The sequence below is a fragment of the Harpegnathos saltator genome, unplaced genomic scaffold, assembly GCF_003227715.2.
Source record: "Harpegnathos saltator strain DR-91 unplaced genomic scaffold, Hsal_v8.6 scaffold156, whole genome shotgun sequence".
In the NCBI taxonomy this organism is placed as follows: domain Eukaryota; kingdom Metazoa; phylum Arthropoda; class Insecta; order Hymenoptera; family Formicidae; genus Harpegnathos; species Harpegnathos saltator.
Genome location: NW_020229935.1, coordinates 912,264 through 924,454, shown reverse-complemented (window position 1 = coordinate 924,454; position 12,191 = coordinate 912,264). Strand labels below are relative to the sequence as shown.

The following is a 12,191-nucleotide window of genomic DNA, read 5'->3' as shown; positions in this document are numbered from 1 at the left end:
CACTCTTTCCCCCCTGCCTCGCCTTCCTCCCCACTTGAGACCACTTCGGCTCTTCCCTCTCCGCTAGCTCCTGCTGGGGTCCGCTTGGCCGTCGGATCGCCTTTAGCAGCTCCTTCGCCGGCGTTCCTTATCCTCCCTCCCGGGCCCTTCTCTCTTCCTCCTCCTTCATCTTCCTGACCCTCTCTTTCCTCCTCCTCTTTTGCCTCTTCCTTTTTTCCCTTTTAATCCCTTCCTTGGTTCCTTTCTGCTCCGCAGGTGTTCGCGGGGCCTGAGTTCCTCCCTGCGGGACCTCCTCCTTCTTCTTCTCTCCTGCCGCCTGAACCATGGCGGTGGTGGTGGTCGTCGTCCCCGGTGTCCCCGCCGCCACGGCCGCCCGGCCCATTCCGCTCGCCGCCATTAGAGAGTCGAGCTCCGCCCGCATTCGGCGGAGCTCCTCTCCATGGCCGCAAGCCCGGGCCGAGGCGGCCATGGCGGCATCCAGTTCCTCTTCCGTCCCTTCGGGTCTCCACGTAGGGGGAGGGGGGTGCTCCGGGGCATTATTGTCCTAAGACGATATACCCCCGAGCAACCCCCCACCCTCCACTTCTTTCCCTTTTGTCATGGAAGGAGGAGAGGAGGGAGGATTACTCTCCTTCCTCCTCCTCTTCTTCCTCCTCCTCCTCGCCTCCCTCATGGCCTTTTCCTCCTCTTCTTCCGCCGACGTAGTTGTGGTCGTGGATCCTCCCGCTGCCTCCGCGTAGGACAATTTCCTCCCTCTGTGGAGTAGAGAGGGGGGAGGGGCCGGGGCAGAGGAGGTGGAGGCCTTTATGGCCTCCAGCTCCTCGCCCAGCCTCCTATTCTCCACTCTGAGCTTTTTAAGTTCCTTTCGAAGCTCCTCCGCCTCTCTTTTGGTCTCCGAGGCCTCCTCTCCTCGGTTATCCAGTTCGGCAGTCCTCGCAAGCAAGGGTGGCCATCACCGCCTCGGAGGTGGCCACAGCGCGGTTCAGCAGCCCCACAAAGGTCCCTTTCAGTGTGCGGGAACTTCGTGAGACTAGCCGAACCGCACCTAAGGCTCGGCCCACTTCCGAGGCCAGTTCTGCCACTCTGGTCTCCCTGAGGAGATTGATTGTCGCGTTGTCCCTAAAGACCTCCTCGACCGGGCGTTTGTCCTCTAGGGAACGGAACATGCCCGTGTCGAGGAGGATTCTTATGTCCTGCTCCAATCTTAAATTCTCCTCCTCCTTCTTTCTCTCCGCCTCCAGCTCCTTCTTCTTCTTCACACCTGCCCTCTCGACCGTAATGTGAGGCTTACCTGTCCCCTTTCTTGCCGGCTCCAAGATCGGGGTCTCCATCCCTGAGGAGCTGCCACTGGTGCCGGTGGCTTCCCTCGTCCTCTTTCTCCCTCCGCCAGTGTCCTTGCCCCTGCCAGACCATAGAAAAGCTGCGCAACAATAACGACACTTTCGTTATCGTTGCGCAGCTTTTGTATACCGTAAAAAAGCTGCGCAACGATAACGAAAGTGTCGTTAACTCCAATAACGAGTTACAGAATCGCGGTATAGCTCCTCACCGAGGAGCTCCTCACGCGAGTCGTTAAAAATGAACGACAAGTATCGGTCGTAAACGATAATCCTACCGAGGGGTCCCTTGGCCATCGGTAGCGCTTGACCGACGCACACGGACGAGATTATTATCGGTTTATGTGATTATGTTAGTGAATTCGCGATTTGAGGTAGTGATACTGCACACATTGCGATTTCACATATTTATAAAATTTTTGTTTAGTTTATTACGTTTCTGTTGGTATAAAATATAATAGTGTGTGTGTGCTCCCCCCCGGGAACACCACCTTGACGTGGTGGGGGGGCTTGCGTACCCTGATGATGTACAGAGCTGTGCCGGCGGGGGCTTCGGCCCCTGGCAGGTTCTACCATGCCGGAGAGGTCTGTACAGAGGGGCCAGACTAAGAGTGTCCATAATACTCCTGGATGGGCAGCTGCCTCCAGGTTTTATCCAGGGTCTGGAGGGTCTCATTCGTGGGGCCCAAAGGACCCTACAGCGCGGGCGGAGCGAGCTCGTTAGCCTTGGCAGGCAACCGGTCTAGGGAAAGGAAAACCCTGAAATCACACCCGTGTTGCAGGGGCACGTAAAACCCCTGCATTTATGGTGATATGATGAACAAGGAGGAAAGCGCCCCGGTGTTCGGAGCCGGGGCACGGCGGGAGGGGGTGTACGGCCTCCCCGTCGACATCATGCGACGGGCCAGGCAGCGCGTGCAAGGCGGGCGCGCTGCCCGAACGGGCTATCGCTGAGAGAGAGGCGCTTCTGGACCGGCTGAGGCCGAGTGTGGGCCGGATAGACTCACCCTCGGCCTTTGCCGGCCCGAAGAGTGCAAAGAAAAGGAGGCGCGAGGCGGAGGAGTCCGCCTCACCACCATGGCAGGAAGGGGAGGCGCACTTCCTTCCCCTCGGGGGCAGTAGTTCCCGCCGAGGGGGGGGAGGTGCGGCTCCCTACACGCGAGCAGGAGGGACGGCTTTCTCCACGTCGCAGAGATGGGATGAGCTCTTCCCAGGGGAAGAGTTTCCCCCGGTCGAGAGCGAAGAGCCCTCGGTTGGGGGGGCTCCTCTCCTAAACGCGCGGAAGGGGGGAGCTCAAGGGGTAGGGCGTAGTGTACGCCCCCAGTAGGGTCTCCCGCCCGTACGGAGACCCGCACGGGAGGCAGAAAGGGGGAGGGATCTACTCGGAGAGGCCTTAGATGGGTTAGACTATGTGAGGACCCTCCGAGTAGATCCCTCAATAAGGGCCGCCAAAGGATACGGGAGGCCTGTGGAGGCCCTAAATGAGGGCTTCAGAGAGAGCATCCTGAATATTCGGGATGCTCTCTCTGATTATAAAAGGTTGGTGGAGGAGGGTGGCCCGGATAGACGACTTGGGGGCCTGGAAGTTCAGGTCCGGGGCCTCAAGTCAGAAATCGCCCGCATTGGGCGGCTGCTGGAGAGGTTTGTACCTACTCCAGCGGCGGCAGCTGCGGGCAGCGGGGCCGCCCCCTCCACCCACCCGGGGGACAGCCGGCTGTCACTGGGGGAGGGAGGGAGGGCGAGTGGACGCTAGTGTCCACTCGCAAGGGAAAAGGAAGCGGGAAAGGGGGAAGGGGAGAGTTGAACCCTTTAAGTCAGTGGGTGGGGGGGCCACAAAAAAGGTGGTCCCTCCTCCTACTAAAGGAGGAAAGGCAGCGGGAAAGGGGGCCCCAAAGAAGGGACCCCCTCCCCCGCGGAAGACGCCACAGCTGAGGAACCCCCCGCGCAACCCAGTAGTAACGGTTACAGCGTTGCCGGGGGGTTCCTCTATAAACGAGGTGATGGCGAAGGCCAGGCTCCGGATCGATATCCAGGAAATCGGCCTGGAGCCTGCAGCGTTCAAAATAAAACGCGCCAGGAATGGGGGGATATTGTTGGAAATCCCTGGCCAGGACGGTCGGGACAAGGCTGACCGCTTGACCAGGGATCTGCAAGATGCATTGTGCGGGGAGGCCGTAGTCTCCAGGCCGGCGAGGAGGGCGGAGCTCCGCGTCGTCGGCCTGGAGGACTCGGTTACCCCACTACTATTGAGGGCGGCGTTATTAAAAACGTCAGGTTGTCCTCCGGACGATCTCCAGATCGGGGAGATTAGGAGATCGTCCGGAAGACTAGGGGCAGCTTGGGTCCGGTGCCCTTTGCCACCGGCCCAAAAGCTATTAGCGGCGGGGGGAATTGTCGTGGGGTGGGCGAAAGCCACAATAAGGATACTGGAGGACCGGCCCCTCCAGTGCTACAAATGCCTGCGATATGGACACATGGCAATGACCTGCCAGACCGATAATGGTCTGGCGGGTCACTGCTTCAGATGTGGAGGGGCCGGTCATATGGCAAAGGAGTGCACCGAGTCAGTTCGGTGCCCCCTTTGCCACTATGAGGGGAAACGGGCGGACCACCGCATGGGGGGCATAGCATGCAGCGCGGTCCCAAGAGGTCTGCACCGAGAGGGGGGGCAAAACCTCCCAGGAGGAGGAAGAGAAAAAAGAAGGCGGCACGTGGAGGAGTAGTGGCTGGCAAACAGCTGCGGCCCCCCGAAGGTGCCGCCAATAAGGTGAGAGAAGGGGCACCGGTCGTCGGCCCAGAAACGGCCGACAAGGTAGGGACGGGGTTGACGGAGGCTGAAGTAATTCAGCCACGGACAACGGCGGACCCGGAGAGATCCAAGGAGGGAAGAAGAAAGGAGAGGCGGAAGAGGCAGAAAAAGATGAAAAAGGAGAGGGACAAGAAAATGAAGGAGGAAGAGAAAAGGGCCTGGGAGAGCGGGAAGGGAACACCGAGAGCTCTTAGAAGCGATCCGACGGCCAACCAAACCCCAGCAGGAGCCAGAGGGGATATCTGAGCCCGCGTGGTCCCAAGTGGTGGGAAGGAAGGCGAGACGGGGGGGAAGGATGGGACAACGTCCTCCTCCCCTGCTGCTCCCCACCTAAACAAAAGGAGCCCGGGAGGGGGAAACCGGCAATGGCGACAGGCAGACCAAAGCCGCCGCGTTCGGCGGCCGTCACTATCACGTGCCCCGACGGTAAATATGAGGAATTTATGCTTGAGGCAAGGCGCCGAATCAGGCTGGCGGACCTGGGGATTAAATCTCCCCTGAGGGTCCGCCGGACCCTGAATGGAGCAATGCTCGTGGAGGTGCCTGGCCTCAACGTCGGGGCATCCGCCAACCGGCTTGCGGAGGAACTCCGCAAGCTGGCGGCGGAAAAAGGCCCTGGTTATCGCATCCAGAGACCGGCGAAATTCGCTGCATTGCGATTAGCCGGCCTGGATGCGACGACCGGGGCCGAGGAGGTGAAGGCCGCCGTGGCCCTTGCTGGGGGATGCTCGCCGGAGGAAGTTTCCTCTGGCGAGATGAGCATCTCCCAGCAAGGAATGGTGGTGCGGTGTCCACTAGCGGCGGCCGCTAAGGTCGCCGCCGCGGAGCGGGTTCCAGTAGGCTGGACCCGCGCCGGGGTAACGGCGCTGCCCGCTCGCGCGACGACATATTTCCGTTGTTTGGAACGGGGACACATGCGCGAGCGGTGCATGAGCGCCGTCGACCGCAGTGGTACTTGTTACCGCTGCGGTAACGCTGGCCACCGCGCCAAGGGGTGCACCGCGGCGGTGCGCTGCCTGGTGTGCGCAGAGGCGGGCAGGCCCTCTGGTCACAAGATCGGAGGGCCTGCCTGCAAAACCCCTCCCTCGATGAAAAGGGAGGGAAAGAAGAAAGAGGGAGAGAGGCATAAGGGGAAGGAGACTACTGGCGGGGGGGAGGCCCGAACCCCCACCGCCGGGGGAGAACCGGACCCTACTAAACCCGAGGAGGGGAAGAGAAAGGCCTCCCCTCCACCGAGGGAAGAAGGAGCTACAAGGGCTCCGACCCCCTCACAGGTGGAAGTCCAGGAGGAAGGTGTGCTCACGGGCAATCTCATCGATCTGGATTGGGAACCGGAGACCATCGAGGACCTGGCACCTTTGCCGAGAAGGAAAAGAAGAGGGGAAAAGGAGGAGGCCTACAGGGACGAAGATGACCCGAAGGTAAGGAGGGTGGAGCCCCCGGGCACACCCCCAACGACTGTAGATAAAAGGGAGTCGGAGGGAGCGCTGCCCCTGACTCTCCTTCTGGTTGGTCCCCCCTCGTACCCCCGAGAGGAGGAGGCCACAAAGGTAAGGACCCCCCATGTCTCCGCGGAGACGCCCGCACTGGAAGCCACCGAGGCCAGAGCCTCCTCCTGTGAGACCGGAATGGCGTTGCCGCCCGGGGTCTCGCAGGAGGAGATGGAAGTAGGTAGCCCGGAGGAGGCGTGAAAGGCGTAGCCTTCGCGCTACTCCGGGCCCTACAGGCCAACCTCGGCCGCGGCGCCCGGGCTCAGTATCTATGCTTGCAGAGAATGGCTGAGCTGGGCACCGGGCTGGGGGTGGTTGCCGAGCCGTACTGGGTGCCGGTACCAGGTCCGAACTGGTTCGGCAGCCCGGACGGCTCGGTGGCCATGGTGGCGAACCCTGCGGCGGGGACCCCTCCCTGTACTTTTAGGGAGAACGGGTCCTCGTACGTGGCGGTCGATTGGGGACCCATCACTGTGGTGGGGGTGTATCTCCCCTACCGCAGGAATAAAGCCGGTCTCGGGGAGCTCGCCCCAGTGAAGAGGGTCCTCGACAGGATCGGGGAATTGGTACGTAGGTGCCATCCCCGACCTGTCGTGATTGCCGGGGACATCAACGCCCACTCGAAAGGGTGGGGCTGCAGTCCCCGGCAAAGGGACCCTCGGGGCGAGTCCGTGGTCGGCTGGGCAGCGGGGCTAGGCCTCCTGTTAATGAACAGGGGCTCAACCAGCACCTGTGTGCGGCCGAGGGGGAGTTCAGTCATAGATTTGACCTGGGCCACCCCCTCAGCCGCTGGGATGTTCCACGAATGGAGGGTGGAGGCGGAGGGCGAATCGCTGTCTGATCATAGACATATAGCGTGGGCCCTCCGCCTCCCCAAACCCACATAGGTGCTGGCCCGCTGCCCAGGGAAGGGGAACTTTCCCCTCCCCAAAAGATGGGCCCTTAATCGATTCAATTCGGACAGGTTTCGGGCGGCCGTCCTTGCGGCTACCTGGCACCAAGATGTGGGGCCAGGTGAGTGGGACCCCAGCCCCGCGGACGGGGCTGGGGAAATAGTGGGCATCGTGGCGTCGGCATGCGACGTCGCCCTAATCCCATCCCCGCCGGCGCCGGGCCATGTACTGATGGACGGAGGAGCTGGAGACACTCCGGGACTCCTCCGTCCGAGCCAGACGGTTGTATTACCGGGCCCGGCGATGAGGCGGGAATGCCGCGAGGACAAGAGAGGGCTACCTGCAAGCCAGGAAAGCCCTCAAGGTCACCATCGATGAGGCCAAACGAGCGGCCTGGGAGCAGATGGTGAGCTCCCTGGACGACGATCCGTGGGGGCGCCCATACAAAAGGGTCATGGGAAAGATCCGTCCATGGGCGCCCCCACCAACGGAGATGTTGGACCGCCAGACCCTCGAAGGGTTCATGGACGCCCTCTTTCCGAGGGCAGAAGGGGGCCCCCATGATCCCGACCCCCCCATTGGGGGAGGGTGATTGGGATGAGGGTCTGGCGGTGAGTCCAGAGGAGCTCACCGCGGCCAGGAAAAGGCTCGGGGCCAAGGGGAAAGCCCCCTGGCCCCGACGGAATTCCTGGCCGAGCGTGAGCCCTCGCCCTCGGCGAAGGAAACCTGTTCGAAGCCACACGCAGGGAATTCAGCGGGTGCCTCAAGGAGGGGGTATTCCCCCCAGAGTGGAGGAGGGCCAAATTGGTCCTCCACGACCGCCAATACGGGTTCAGGCCCGGAAGATCGACGTTGGATGCTATCCAATGCTTCCGGGACCTGGTCCAGGCGGTTGTGGAGGAAGAGGGCAGGGTGTTGTTGGCGGTTTCGTTGGACATGACGAATGCCTTCAACACCCTGCCCTGGCCGGAGATTGGGCGGGCCCTCGAACACCATGGGGTACCCGCCTATCTCCGGCGAATAATTTCGGCCTACTTCGGGGGCAGGGACCTCGCCTTCCCGGTGGAGGGCGGGGTCCAAGGCCGGCGCGCTATGGAGCGCGGTGTTCCGCAGGGGTCGGTTCTCGGCCCCCTGCTATGGAACATCGCGTTCGACTGGGTGCTGCGCACTCCGCTTCCCCCCGGTTGCCACGTCGTCTGCTATGCGGACGACACGTTAGTGGTAGCCGAGGGGGAGAGCTAGGGGGAAGCCCGCCTCCTAGCGGAGACGGCACTGGTGTCGGTGGTGAATACCATCAGAGACCTGGGTCTCAAGGTGGCGCCTCAAAAGACACAGGCCGTGTTCTTTCACGGTCGGAGTCGGAGGATGCCGCCAGGGACCCGGGTACTCGTAGATGGAGTCCACGTCCGCGTCGGGCCGACGATGAGATATCTCGGCCTGACGCTGGACAGCCGGTGGAGCTTCGGACCCCACTTTGGGGAACTGGCCCCCAGGGTGCACAAGGCAGGTCTGGCGGTGGCCAGCCTGACGCGCAACCAAGGGGGCCCAGGATGGAGGGCTCGCCGCCTGTACGTCACGGCGGTGCTCTCGATCGCCCTGTACGGGGCGCCCATCTGGGCGCCACAGCTGGGGGCCTGCCGCAGAGGCAAGTGCGCACTGCGGCAGGCCCTGAGGCCCGTGCTCATCAGGGCGATTCGGGGGTACCGGACCGTGTCGTACATGGCGGCGACCACCCTGGCCGGCGTCCCCCCTGTGGAGCTCCTAGCCGAGGAGCGGCATCTCCTTTTCTGGAGGGTAAAGGAGCTTCACAGGGAGGGAAGAATGTCGGCCAGGGCCCTAAGGGGTCTGAAGCTCCACGCCGAGGCCCGGACTCGGGAGAGGTGGGAGGACTTATTGTCCGACCCCGGGGGTCCCGGGCCAGCGACGGCAGCGGCTGTCCGCCCCTGCCTGTCCGAATTGACAGGCAGGAGGGGACGTGGACTATCCTTCCGTCTGGCGCAGGTGCTGACCGGGCACGGGTGCTTCGGTCGGTACCTGTGCCGGATAAGGAGGGAGCTCACCACTCGATGCCACCACTGCCCCGCGCCGGAGGACATGGCGCACCACACCCTGGTCACGTGCCCAGCATGGGCCGGGGAGCGCCGTGTCCTCTGCGTGGCGGTGGGGTGCCAAGAGGGGGAGCTCTCGCTCCCGCACATGGTCAAAGCCATGTGCGGGACCGAGAAGGTGTGGTCAGCGGCGGTCTCCTTCTGTAAGTGATGTCCCAGAAGGAGACCGCCGAATGGGGGCGTCGGCCGCACCGGGGCTGCGGGGAGCAGCTTCCGGGCGGCAGACGCCCCCAGGAGGACGATGGGAGCGACAACGGGCTCGGGGCAGCGCCGGCCGAGGAGGGCTCCCAGACTCGCGAGGGACGGGAGCTCCCTCGGCCGCCCCGAGCCCGACACCGGCCGCAAGGGGGAGTAGGGGGGCGGCGAGACGCCTTCCCTGCCTTTCCCCCCCCCCCAAGCGACCGGGTAGGTAAGGACAGGAGGGAGCGGTGCCCCGGTTGGGGCCGGGCCCGCTCCCCTACAGATCCTCCCCTCCCTGACTAGCAGGGAGGGGAGTAAGGAGGGGGGTGGATGTCCCCTCCCTCCTTGGTAGGAGACACCAGAAGGCCAACCGACGGGGGGTAACCCCCGCCAGGGACCGCGCCCTGGATTCCCTTCGTGGAACAGGGCGCGGTAGACAGGTGGCGAGGGGCTCCCGGAAGGAAGCCCTGGGGCCGGGGGTTAGGGAGGGAATACGGGAGTAGTTCCCCTGACTCCCCTCCTCACGGTCCGACAGGTAGACATCCCGCAGGGGTTTTAGTCGGTAAGAGTCCGACATGTCCCCCTCCCCACCCAAGGGGAGGGGGTATCCATGAGGGATTTCCCCTGCGTGACCAAAAAAAAAGATGTGTGTGTGTGTTGTAAATTGTAAACCAAAAATGTGCAAGTAAGTAAATTTAATTAAATTCTCATAAAATTTAGTCAGTGGAGTTAACCTTCAATTCGTACTGCGGTCTTTACACGGCAGCAGGAAATAAAAAATAGTATTACAATAGTATATAATATGTACAAAACCTTATCCTTTTACCCTAAGTAATGAATGTACAATCTATTATTGTTCATGAGTTAGGTTAAAAATATAGGTCCTAAAATATATTAAGGACGAAAATAGCGCTACGAACTGAAGGTTAACAAGTGATATTAATTAGAGTTTTTCTTTCGCATTTTTTGCGTAATTCTTTTAACTCATTTACACGTCGAAAAGAATAAATTTGTCTATACTTATAGGGTAACGGTCAATTACTGCCAGTGTCCCAATTACTGCCATTTTCTTTAATTGTAGTATTACAATAAAAAATATGAGCATTATACCCAATAAACACAATGTTACATGTAACATTGTAACTGGATAGTTACATTAATATATCCTAGTAGATTTAATGGGATATATTTAAAATATTTTAATATTAAACCAAGATTTTAAATATATAACGCTGTCATATTTTTTATTTTAATACTATAATTAAAGAAAATGGCAGTAATTAGGACACTGGCAGTAATTGGGACCGTTACTCTAGTGTTTTATTTATATCATCGGCAAAATTAGAAAACCTCCTAACTCCAATTTTTTATGAAATTGAAATATTCCCAGCAAACACAATGTTACATGTAACGTACATATTAGTTGTAATTTCCTACTCAATAATATAACTGATATATAACACATGTGTTATAACAGTTATATTGTTGAGTAGGAAATTACAACTAACATGTACGTTACATGCAACATTGTATTTGCTGGGTTCATTTCATTCAACTTATCTTATTAAGTTGAATGAAATGAAAATCTCAAATTCGTTAAAAATTAGAATTAGGTTTTCTAATTTTGCCGACGATATGTTATATCCAATAATATAATAATATAATTGTTAAATCCAATAATATTTAATATGAATTTAGTATGGCTGAATACTTCATGTGGGATCTTTTACACCTTGAGAATCCTACACCGTGAGAATGCTACAACGTTGAATAGAAAGAAGAGTCTGGCGTGATACTAATGATCCATTCGAGTTACACGATAACGTTTTCATTAATTTATTTCGCTTGCCACCTGACACTGTGTTGGAATTAGCAGAGATCTTAAGACCAAAGTTACAACGATTACGGCCATATGGAATTTCAGTACAGCGTCAAGTATATGCACATATATTTTGTGTGTGATTTAATATGAAATTATTACTATTATTTCTATATGTTCAACAAATATTGTTTAATAGGTATTAACAGCTTTAAGATTTTATGCTGTTGGCTGCTACCAAGGTGCCATTGAGGAACAATGGAATCTGGCTGTCAGTCAATCGACTGTAAGCCGTTGTGTAGCAGCCGTGACAAATGGAATAAACGACCTATTACTATGACCATAGGTAAAATTTCCTATTACAGCGGAGGATCGACAAGCTGCAAGAGAAAAGTTCCGCACAGCACAACATCCGTTTATAGGTGCTATCGGTGCAATAGATTGCACTTATGTATCGATTCTGGCACCGCAACTTCACAAAGAAGCTTACGTCAATCACTGGGGTGATCACTGTCTCAATGTTCAAGCGGTATATATAAATAAATAGTATAAATGTTAAAATTGGGATAACAACAATTTTAATTTTATGTATATATGATATTTTTTTGCAGATTTGTGACCCTGATTTAAAAATTCTAAACATTAATGCTCGATATCCTGGGGCACGACATGATACATATATTTGGGCAAATTGTGCTGTTCGTCGTGTCATGGAACGATGGTATATGCAAGGAGAACGCAAGACTTGGCTTATTAGTAATACTATTATTTTTCTCTTATTAAATACTAGGTAAAATATTTCTTCAAAAACTTGTAAAATGTAAAATGGTTGTAAATAATTATTTAAAACAACTGCTTATTAAATATATTCATCATATTGAAAATGTAAAATAAGTAAACTGAATCTAAAGTAAAGTAAAATCGAAGTGTTATTTTCACAGGTGATGATGGGTATGAACTGTAGCCGTGGTTAATGACTCCATTGAAACACGAGCAGCCAGGAACTCCACGTTTTAATTATAATGAAGAATTATGCAGTACCCGCTCTTGTATAGAACGCCTGTTTGGAGTTTTGAAGAGCGAATTTAGATGCCTTTCAGCGCAAAGGCAACTAATGTACGAAGGATTAGCTGGAAGAATTGTTAACGCTTGTGCGGTTTTGCACAATATGCGTTATCCACCATCGAATATATGATATAGACGTCAACCCAGCAGAGGTGGAAACCCATCGTGTAGCTAATATGCCTAATCCTGCAGTTGAAATAGACCATGGTGAGTTTCTGCAAGGTCGTGCACTTGCCACACATATCCAAGACAGTTTTATCGCTCAACAATACGGTAGACTATAAGAAGATTTTGCAATAAAAAACTACAAATTATTATCAATATAAACTTTTTGTATTACTTAATATTTATATTGTAACCTTTTATATTATGTACTTATATTATGTACTTGTAAATAAATTATTTTCTTAGTCACGTTTAAAAATAATTACATAAGATAATGACATGTGTGTGTGTGCGCGCGTGTGCACGTGCATGCGTGCGTGCTTAC

At 56.1% G+C, this 12,191-nt stretch overlaps 1 protein-coding gene across 1 annotated transcript; it reads left to right on the top strand.

Annotated features, from left to right (window-relative positions):
• Nucleotides 1-10,879: 10,879 nt before the first annotated feature.
• LOC112588114 (putative nuclease HARBI1) lies at nt 10,880-11,430 on the top strand. The gene is made up of 4 exons (XM_025296707.1): nt 10,880-10,922; nt 11,002-11,165; nt 11,248-11,357; nt 11,427-11,430. The coding sequence occupies exons 1-4, from the start codon at nt 10,895-10,897 to the stop codon at nt 11,428-11,430; spliced, it is 306 nt and encodes a 101-aa protein (XP_025152492.1). The 5' UTR covers nt 10,880-10,894.
• Nucleotides 11,431-12,191: the final 761 nt, after the last annotated feature.

What these genes read in the sequence shown, in the direction of transcription:
- LOC112588114 (XM_025296707.1), top strand. Translation starts at nt 10,895, where the DNA reads ATGGAATCTGGCTGTCAGTCAATCGACT. An exon ending in TGGCTGTCAGTCAATCGACT is followed by an intron (nt 10,923 to 11,001) that starts GTAAGCCGTTGT and finishes TTCCTATTACAG; the next exon opens with CGGAGGATCGACAAGCTGCA. An exon ending in ACTGTCTCAATGTTCAAGCG is followed by an intron (nt 11,166 to 11,247) that starts GTATATATAAAT and finishes ATTTTTTTGCAG; the next exon opens with ATTTGTGACCCTGATTTAAA.